General features: G+C 51.4%; 1 protein-coding gene across 5 annotated transcripts in view; it reads right to left on the bottom strand.

Moving 5' to 3' along the window:
* Positions 1-10100, bottom strand: part of LOC102921553 (disks large homolog 5) — a 109059-nt gene that overhangs the window by 20277 nt on the left and 78682 nt on the right. For 2 of the 5 annotated variants that reach the window (XM_016003327.3, XM_076544627.1), the window contains 7 exons: positions 7293-7385; positions 4972-5997; positions 3963-4086; positions 3465-3609; positions 2017-2129; positions 1343-1432; positions 1000-1150 (listed from right to left, as the gene is read on the bottom strand). In XM_016003327.3, coding sequence (XP_015858813.1) covers positions 1000-1150; positions 1343-1432; positions 2017-2129; positions 3465-3609; positions 3963-4086; positions 4972-5997; positions 7293-7385 — 1742 coding nt within the window. The remainder of the gene's footprint in view (positions 1-999; positions 1151-1342; positions 1433-2016; positions 2130-3464; positions 3610-3962; positions 4087-4971; positions 5998-7292; positions 7386-10100) is intronic. The other 3 variants (XM_006984749.4, XM_076544625.1, XM_076544626.1) reach the window with 3 other exon arrangements.

Here is a 10100-nt window from a genome sequence, read left to right as displayed (position 1 = left end):
CACACACAGAGGAAACTTCCAAATGACCCTATGAGTCAGGGCTTCCTGATTTCCATTTCTCTGATTTTCTCTCATGACTGTATGAGAGGGAACTCCGGGTTCTGGATAGGAGACTCCCTTTAATTGGGAAGCTGTTGCTTGGGCCACATGGGCTAAACTCATCTCTAGCCGGACTGTAAGGCCCAGCACGGCAGGAATCGCTCACACTTGGCTCTCACACACACTTCATTTGGAGAAGCCAGAGCTAGAGCTTAGCAAAGCCACCCCTCGACGTTCCCATCTAAGTCACCCGAAAGGACCCCTGAACACTGCCCTAGGTCCTGTAGCTGATGCCCTGCGGCAGGGCCCTGGGGTTGGATACATTTGTTCCCCTGGGCTCTCAGGCTAACACTCACTGGGTTTCTTTTCTTACAAGTTCAGATTTTCAAATCAAATAGGATGTAATTTATTTATTTAGGTTTCTTGAGGCAGGGCCTCACTATGTAGCCTTGGCTGTCTCACAGAGATCTGCCTGCCTATGTGCATTTCATTCCTCAAAAGGAAAAAAAAACAATTTAGGGTAGAGCAAAAGAACCAAGAAATGCAGAGAACTATACTTGGGTCCAAAGATTAAGGGATAAGAATGAGTCCTGGTTCTAGCTGGATCAGGCCAGTCACAGACAGAGTTTGCATCCACAGAACTCAGGTGGTTTGGACACAGTCTACTCTTGTAGGAACACTCATGCAGCTGAGACTTTATAACAGTGCATAAATGAGCCTGGCAAGCAGGAAGTAGCCCCTCAATATCCCTGTCAGCACCAGGCCTTCCCTAGCATCCTGCTTGGTCACTGCTCGAGGGGAGGCCGCCTTGCTCTGTCCCTGCCATCCAGATCTGACCTGCTCCGTCTCCAGCTCCAACTGTTTCTCCAGTCCGCCTCATGCTCTCTGGAGCGCCCCATCCCCAGAGCAGATGTGAAGTCCCCTGGGTTGCCCCAGCCGCAGGAGCTCATTAACACTCACCTGTCCTTTCTCCGCTCCCCATGGGAAGTGGGGTTGACAGCAATTCTGGGCAATGTGGAGGCTGAGGTCTGGGGCTGGCTACAGGAGGACAGGGTATCGACGTTCAGCGGGGACCGGGGAGGAGTGCTGCATTCAGAATGTGACAATGAGCCTGCGGGAAGAGAAGAGGTGGCATGACTCATCTGCCATCCGGATGTGACCTGGGCCTGGATGACGGTCTCCACACTGCCTCCTGTCCCCACAGCAACAGATGAGGGCTGGGTTCAGTTAACCTTCATCAACCCACTGGGATGTCGAGGGGGACCCAAGGGAGCGGGCACAGGAGCGAATGCCCAGTTCTTACCTCTGTCAGAGCCCATGACAGACCGGGGATATCTTGGTGTTAATGGGATCTTAATCCGCTCTGCCTTGAACTGCAGGTTACTGGAAGACCCTGTTATTCCAGGAGACACAGCGTCAGGCCTTGTAACTAAACAGCCCTCAGTCCTCACCACTTCTCAGCAGTCAATGCAGTAAGTAACACAGAAATCCTGTTAGGTATCCCCGAGAGAAATGATCCATGGAGAACTACAGAGAAGCAGACAGTTGGCTCCTCACGCTAGAAGGAACTTAGCAGGCCCAGAATGCTCCAGAACAGGAGCACATGCCTTGCTTCAAGGCCCAAAATGCAACAGTAACCTAACTACTACAACAGATGCTCTGAAGCCCTGACAACTTCTCCCAGGGTCTTGTTACCACATTTCCCCCAAGTGTGTATCCATACAGCACACCCAAGATGGACTAACTCAGGGTCAGGAAACAAGACTCCAACCAAGAGGTCACTGAAACAACCATGCAACCATCATGGAGCCTGCGGGCAGAAGGCAGTGGCTCAGAAAACATAGGTATGCCAGAAGGGTCACAAGGTATCAGCCATTCAGGAGAGGGAGCTGAGCTCAGCCTCTGGAGGGAAAGGAGTCACGTGGACAGCCCACCCAGAGACCTGGTTATCAAAATGCAAGCACCAGTGGTAGTTACCAAGACGGGCACTGGAGGGCAGGGAGTTGGAACCCTGGGAGGCTCTCATGTCGGGGTAGTCGCTGCAGGCCCTGGGACTCAGGTCCAGGCTGAGGCGTCCCTGGTGCTGGACACTGTGAGTGAATCAGAGAGGTGAGGGGCCCTGGAGAAGGACTAAGACCAGACCTGACCAAAGGGGGAAACACAGTGAGCGGCCTGACCCTAGTCACTTCTCATAGATGGCATCTATGGACCTGTGGGCCGTAGAGGGGGCGCACAGGGCCAGGACTGGAGTTGGATAGGAAACGCGGTTCTACCTTGTGTAGGCCTAGGAAAATGGTATAGGGAGGGTGGGGTGGGGGGAGGCTGGATGTGCACCGAGGGTCCTGGAGAGCAAGAGTGGTGTTATGCCTCACTCAGGACAGCATGCCCAGGAAACTGGAGCTAGTGGACAGAACCCAGGGACCACCCACATCCGGCTGGCCTGCGGTCAGTCCCAACCAGGTGGTTTAGGTTGTGTAATGTTGACATCTCTTCCCTGTCTAAAACTCCCTAGTGCTCTCCCTTGGAGTCTCTGAGAGCTTGTGTCCTAGTCTGGGCCTCCCGCTGATGCACTGCCCCGTGCCGAGCTCCCCCTATGCCCCCAGACACCCAGCCCTCAGCGCCCCCCCTCCCCGCCCCCCGCCGCAGCCCTCCTTCCAGAGGCTCCTCCCAAAATTTAGTATGGGTACTGTTGTTTTCTTCCTTTTGGATTGAGGGAAGCCCAGGGCCTTGTGTGTGTAGGAAAGTGTTCTATCACTGAGCTACATCCCAGCCCCTACGGCTGGTCTTTATCGTTCACAATAACTGCCCTTATGCCACAGTACCTTCCGCAACCATTCAGTTTCCTAGACCCCCTCTTTCCAATCACAGCCCAGTTGTCACCCTGTTTCTCTGACTCAGGGCTACTCAGTACCACATGTTATCACTCTTATTCTTATGTCTGCATTCCTGCACTGACCACAAAGCCCCATGAATGGAGAGCTGCCTTTCAAGTTTATCACTGTCTGTCCTCGAAACCAGAACAGCCAGTGGGACATAGTAGGTGCTCATTAAAAAATTGCCAAATGAATAAATAAGGGTGATCCTGACCCCACCTTCCTCCCGCCGCCGCGCGCCCCCCCTCACCTCCCCCCCCACCCCCCCCACCCCCGCTTAATTTCAGGTTTCTTTTTTAATGTATTAAGTGGTATTCTACCTAATCAGAAAAATTTCTCTACTGAAATTTCAGCCCTAGCACCGGACCTGCCATCACTATCCTCTGAATACCAGTGAGTTCACACAGCATTCACTAAGTCCAGCACTGCTCCCTCAGCCCTTCCCCAGCTAGCTAAGAGGATTTTCTGTCTACAGGCCTCTATGCTGCAGTAACTCTCCAACCAAGAGACTGGACAGCTGGTACACAGCAAAGTCTAAGTGCCTAAGCATACCTGGGAGACAAGCCCTGGGGGCCGGCATCACGGGACACGGGTGGAGAGCCACAGGGGACCACCCTGTGGCTGCGCACAGTATAGATGGGGTTCCGAAGAATGGAGCTCACAGTGGTGCTGGGAGTCATACTCCGGGGTACGGTGCCTAGAAATGGGCTGGGTCAGGACAGTGGTTCCAAAACACCTAAACAGCCCTGGACGGGAGCACACCCTCCCACAAACACCAGGCAGTCTCAGTCTTAGGGAAAAAGGATTCTAGGTAGAGACTTTTAGCTACCAGTTTGCCATATGGCTTTGACTAATGGCCTCTCCCCAACCATAAAAAAGGACTGATTCATTGCAAAGAGCAAATGATACATTCAGAGAGGGGGTCAACGGTCACAGAAAGGGCAGCAACTGTGGGTGGAATACATGTGACAATATCCCCTCTTTCCAAAGACTGGACACCCCTGTGAACCCACAGCAACGCTGTTCCCAATTCCTGTCCCAGCAGCTTACCCACAGATGGCCGGTTGGGGTAGAGTGGGGGGTTGCCATGACGGCTGGCATGCCCTGGTGAGTATGGGGACCATTCCTGGATCTCTGGGGAGAGCTCTCCGCCTGCTGGAACACACTCCTGTTCCTGCAGAATCAAAGGTGAGCATGTCCGCTGAGGAAAGTGAATACTCGGTATGTTTGCAAACAACTGACTTCATGCACCAGCTTCTCCCACTCAGGCTAGTGACCAGTGGGAGAGGTATCGCCCATTCACAATACCTGACACCTGGAAGCCAAGGGCTTCCTGTACAGACCCATCATACAAGTGCAGAGAATGTCTGTCTGTCTGTCTCTCTCTCTCTCCTTTCTTTTCCTTTCCTTCCCCCCCCCCCAAGACAGGGCTACTGGGTTTCTGGGTAGCCTTATCTGTTCTAGAACTTGCTCTGAAGACTAGGTTGACCCCGAACTCACAGAGATCCGCCTGCCTCTGCCTCCCGAGTGCTGGGATTAAAGGTGTGCGCTACCACTGCCTGTTTTTGTTGTTGCTGTTAGAATCTGCCTTCCAAAGAAACACATTGTGGGGGTGGAAGATGAGAATGCATGCCTGCGACAGGATGCACAGTGAGCAGTGTGCACTGTGCCCTCGGAGTTTCGTTTCTCAGCAATCTCCCCTTCTGCAAACTTCAGCACACAAAGCTAGTCTGCCCTGCAGCCAGGACCAAGCGTATACCACTCATCTCCCCCAACCTTTCTTGGGCAAATATGTCACTTAGCTCAAAAACTTCTTTAACAAGCAAACCAAACATTATTCTCAGGTGAGCATTCTCTTGGTGTCATTTCCCACTACCATGCATGTCTCGTGATGCTTTCCCATCTACAGGGGACTGTTGCTCACTGGCATCCACCTGCCACCCTACCCACTCTTGCAGGTACACACCACCAGCAAAGGCACCAGCTCCATACAAGCCTGGGAAACTGGGTGAGGCTACTCTGCAGGCTCCCACCCCAGCTGCTCCAGCCCCAGGCCAACCTCTACCTCCAGGCACTGAGCAGGGATCACTACTGGAGAGATCTTGGGCCGAAAACTAGGGGCAGACTTTGGCCTACGCCGCTTCTGCCCCAGCTCGTCCACTTTCTGGGAGGTGAGGTCCTCATCACAGGATTTTTTGGCGGGCAGGTAGGAGGTGTCTCCATCCCCTTCAGTGTGGTAGCTGGAGGCGATGCGGACCCTGGCCTTGCGAGTGGGTGAAGCATGCATGGGTTCCTCGGGGTCCATGCTGGGGGGTGGGGCACTTGGAGGGCTGGTGGAAGGTGAGCTGCCCACCAAAGTGGCCTCTGACTCAGAACTGGTCTCCAGCCTGTGCTGGAACTTGATAGAGTCACTTCTCCTGGGGGGCTTCGGGGGTGTCAGAGACCCTACCCTCTTGGAGGGCTGGGGGGAGTGAGCAAGGCCAGGGCCTGGAAGCAGGTAGTCTATTTTGGGGGGCGTCTGTGGGCGCTTGAAAGTATTTGGGTCAAAGATGGACTTCCTTTGCTTGGGCTTCTTGTACACGGAGAGCTTCTCAGGCCCCGATGTGGAGCCAAGCACAGCCTTGGGCCAGGTCCCCCCACTGTTGGAGCCATCAGGCTCGGCCTTGTCCAGGGGAGCCTCTACTACCCCACAGGGGCCCACTTCAGTCTCAAAAGACAGCAGTGGCCGCTGGCTCTGCACGTCCAGCAGCCCGTAGCCACGTTCGGCAGAGGCATCGGAGCGGAATGAGTTCAGACTACGCTCAGAGGTGCTAGGACAGGCCTGCGGGGAGGCTGGAGAGGAGGCTCCAGGGAAAGGCTTGTGCAGAAAAGAACTACTGCCTCCAGGGGGGCCCGGCTCCTTCCTGTCCTCCAGCCGATCTGCGTAGAAGATGTCCGTCTGCGTGGAGTTATTGTGCTGTAACAAGTTCCGTTTGTTATGTGCCTGGACCTCTGGGCCGTGGGCGCGACAACTCAGCATCTTATCTGAGTCCTTGATATTTTCAAAGATGTTCTGGCCACTCCACGAGGAGCTCTGGGGGAACACCTAAGCCAGGGATGCAGAGGGGTGAGAAAGGGAAGGTGAGACGTCATCGCTTACCACTGTCATCGGAAACCGTCCCCAGAAAGGAGTGATGGAAAGGAATGGCTACGGCTCCCCGAGAGAGACAGACACACGGAGGGCAAACACAGAGGCATGGACATATTACTGTCTAACCGTGAAGCTTTCTCATGGGCCTGGCTACGCAAAACTTAACAAGAGCAATACAGTCCTGTTGACCTTGAGCACCTATCTGCAGCCACCTGCACACTGTGTAAGAATCATTAAGCATAAAAATAAATTATTCATGGTAACCCAGGCAACGGGAAACTAACCAGGGCTAAGAGGTGAGCTCACAGACAGCAGAAAAAGACACAGAAGGAACTGTGTGCAAGTGAGCAAGCCTATGTGAAAGGCGGCTCCAACAACATGATGGTTCTGAAAGACAGACATCTGGAGACAGCAGAAGGAGCAGTGGTTCTTAGAGGCTTGAGGAGAAGTGGCAGTGACCAAGCAGGGACACTACCTGTAGGGTACTTTAACGATGACCATGTATTAGTATACATTTGTCCAAACTCACAGAATACTCAGTATCAACACTGAACCCCCAGTAAGCTATACAGCCACAATGGCTCATCATTGGTCCCAAACGTACCACCCAAATGTAAGGTGGCGATACCGGGGGGAACCTAGGCTAGAGGGCTCATGTGAGGGGACACATGAAAACAGTCTGCCAGCCCAGATGTCCTGTAGACTTAAAACAGTCCCCCAACATCTACTAAAAAAGAAAAAAAATAACTTAGAAAGCATCTCTTAGTGAACTGGCTGGACCCACGTACCTAAATTTCCATTACTAATCTTTTCAACTCTGTGGAAAAGTTGATATAAAAGTATAATGAGTACCCATAAACCCACTCACCAGATTCAACACTCTTTATCATCTTTGTCTGTGCTGACATTGAAGAACACTAGAAAGTCACATATATCTTGGTATTTCCCCGGCTAAGAACTTCTGAGCGTACCACCACATACGGCCGTTCTCTAAACTCCAAGGCCACTGCCAGAGGCCTTGAAGCTAACCATCTCCAGGGCCATCAGACTGTCCGTCCAGAGACTGAAATGTGCCCAACTATTCTCAACTGTACTGTCCTTCAACCTGTATATCCACTCAGGCTTCCCACGCCCTGCATTCAAATCCATACACTTTCCCCCAAATTCCTGGCGCCCTGTAGAAACAGCTCAGGGGTATGGAGCTGAGGCTCTTCTCACCCCCCACAGTGGCGGAAGTGCCCAGTGCCCACCTTCAGGAGGGAGAGGGTCAAGGAGTCCTGACAGCTCCGCAGCAGAGATTCACATTCATTCAGAGATTTATTGTCCAGTGCAATACCATTGATCTAGGGCCAAAGAGAGAACTGGTCAGGCCTGTGGATGGGCTAGCCTCAGGGCTCCCAGGATGCCAGGCCAGGGGCTCGGCCCACCTGTCAGTCCTGGGACTGTTAATATAAGGAGCCACATTCGGGTTAGCAAAGGGAAGAAAGGCCCAGCAGCACCTGGAGCCAGATCAGGACCTCTGAAGCAAGTGGAACACAATCCTACCATCACCCTGGACCAGACCATGGGGGACCCCAGGGAGACAGTCTGCTGTGGAGTAGCAGACCACTCCTTCATTTGTGGGTGGCCAGGAAATACATCTGCCTCTCGGAGGTGGGTGGAGAATGGAAAGGAGACCGTGGCTATGAGAAGCCTTCGTGACGTAGTAAGTACCACATGGAATGAAGCACTGCCATCGTCAAAGAGAAGCGACACCCTCTCCTGGAATCTGTCCTCACCCCTCACAGACAAGGTCAAACCTTCTCAAAAAGGGCGTATGGAACAGGGAATGTCTACGATGTGGTGCACCTGAGCCACGGGGAAACACGTGGCAACGACAAGAACTAGTGGGACAATGAATACTTGGGAAGCTCTCATGGGATCATGTTGAGTGAAAGCCTTGAAGGGGTCACATACTGTACACTGTCATTCACACAAGTACAACTCCACTGCCAGGTAACAGACTGTGTATGTAGGGAGGGCAGAGGGGGCAGACAGGAAGCATGCATGATGAAGCAATGGTTCTATATGTGACTACAATGTTTATAAAAATCCACTTGTGGTAACACCACCAGAACTATGTATACACGGCCCCAGTGTCACCATGCTGGCTTTAATATGGGAGACAGAGGATGGATGGTGCATGAGAGCACCCCCCCCCCCGCCCCCCCACACTATCTTTACAACTTCTTTTGATTCTATAATTATTTCAGAGTCAAAAGTTTAAAAAGGGGGTAACTGGGAAGAGCACTCAATTGGTGAAGTTCTTGCCATGCATCCTTGAGTTTGATGCCAAGAATCTACATACAAAGCTTGGTAGGCGACACATACTGGTCATATGGATGCTAGGGAAACAGATGTAGGAGGTCACTGGAATTCATTGGTCAACAACCCAGCCTTTTTGGAAAAACCAGGCCAATGAGAGATTCTATCTCAAAAAAACAGGTGAAGGGGGATTAAAGGCCCTGGGAGAATTAGGAGATAGGGGAGAGGTGAGTTAACCAGAACCTCTTATGGAAATCTATTACTCTCTGAGCTAATTTATAGATGTGAGTTTGACTAGAGGTACCATGTACAGGTGGACAACATGACAAGTGGTGGAACAGTGGTGTGAAGGTTATGGGGATAACCAAACGCTTTCTACTGAATTGGAGGTCTGCTCCTGAGGAGAGAATTCATGCCTCATATTGTAACCCTGGTCAAAGCCCACAGCTCTGGAGTCTGTTGTTTTGCTAAATGGCCATGTTGTCAAACTACCTTCTAGATACTTCTATCTATAGATTTGTGGGGCTTCCAACCTTAGCCAGAGAAGCCTCTTTCTGCCATGGCCACTGGTTAATGTACTGACTTATAACTAACCAAAGTGTAGAGAATAGTGACTGATGAGTGCTCAGTCCTAAACTGAGCATCTGTATCAACCACCCAAGGCGCAGGGAACATAGAAAAGAGGGGACAGGAAGGATTTAAGATGAGGAGGATGGAGAGAAGCTCTGTGAAGAGCTGTCTTCTGAACATGACATGGCAGTTGCAGTAAAGGTTGAGAGTTCACAGGGGAAACAGGAGGGGACCAAGATACATTGTATACAAGTGTGAAATTGTCAAAGAATAAATAAGAGATTTTTTTTTAAGTCTCACACAACACATAGCCATGTAAATGCTCGATTGTGCCAAGACAGTGCTACATTATTACAGCACAGTTCAGTGGGACATCACAATGCTACTCTGAGCCCACAAAATACTACATGGTACCCCTCATATCACTCTTCTACTGTGCTTCCAATGGTTCACGGCGTTGTCACAGATCCACCGAAACGTCACATTGTTCCAAAGTGGCACCACAATGCTCCATGCTGCAGTCACAATGCTGCCTGTGACATTACAGCTCTGCTGTGATCTCAGACTGCTCCTTCCTGCCATCACAATGCTCTACTGTGTTTTCACAGTAGTCTACTGTGCCCTCACAATGCTGCACATGATATTATTTAAAAACAACTAAAAAACAAACAAACAAAAAAGATAGATGTTCGTTGAGGAGCAACTCTCAAGGGTGACCTCTGGTCTTCACATGCACTGGAATACATGCATACGCATATCTGCACATACATGTACCCATATGAACACACACACGCTACCACCTCCACACACAAAAGCTAAAAAGAAAGTATCTACAGGACGTAATTATATTGGGATGGGCAACTAATGTGTTTTCCTTGTACTCTGTCTCCAGTTTTAAGACATTTCCATGTGACCTCACTGTTTTTAAGCTCTCAAATCTCAAGACCAGCTCTTTCCATCAGGTACTTGTGAGGCTGGCAAGACCCATGACTCTTAGGAACACAGGCCACAGCAGCCCAGGTATTCATTCAGTGCCTATGCACTCTGACCCAGGGAACCCCACCCAGGAACTTATTCCACAGCACTCTCTGGAAGACCCCATGAGGGGGTTACTGGCAGCCACTGAGCACGGCTTGTAAATGCAAAGATGCCCACACTGGACAGGTTCGTAGCATTAGCTGATG

The sequence above is a fragment of the Peromyscus maniculatus genome, chromosome 9 (assembly GCF_049852395.1).
Source record: "Peromyscus maniculatus bairdii isolate BWxNUB_F1_BW_parent chromosome 9, HU_Pman_BW_mat_3.1, whole genome shotgun sequence".
Lineage (NCBI taxonomy): Eukaryota > Metazoa > Chordata > Mammalia > Rodentia > Cricetidae > Peromyscus > Peromyscus maniculatus.
Note: the sequence above shows the minus strand (reverse complement) of the source record. Positions and strands in the feature narration are given on the sequence as shown.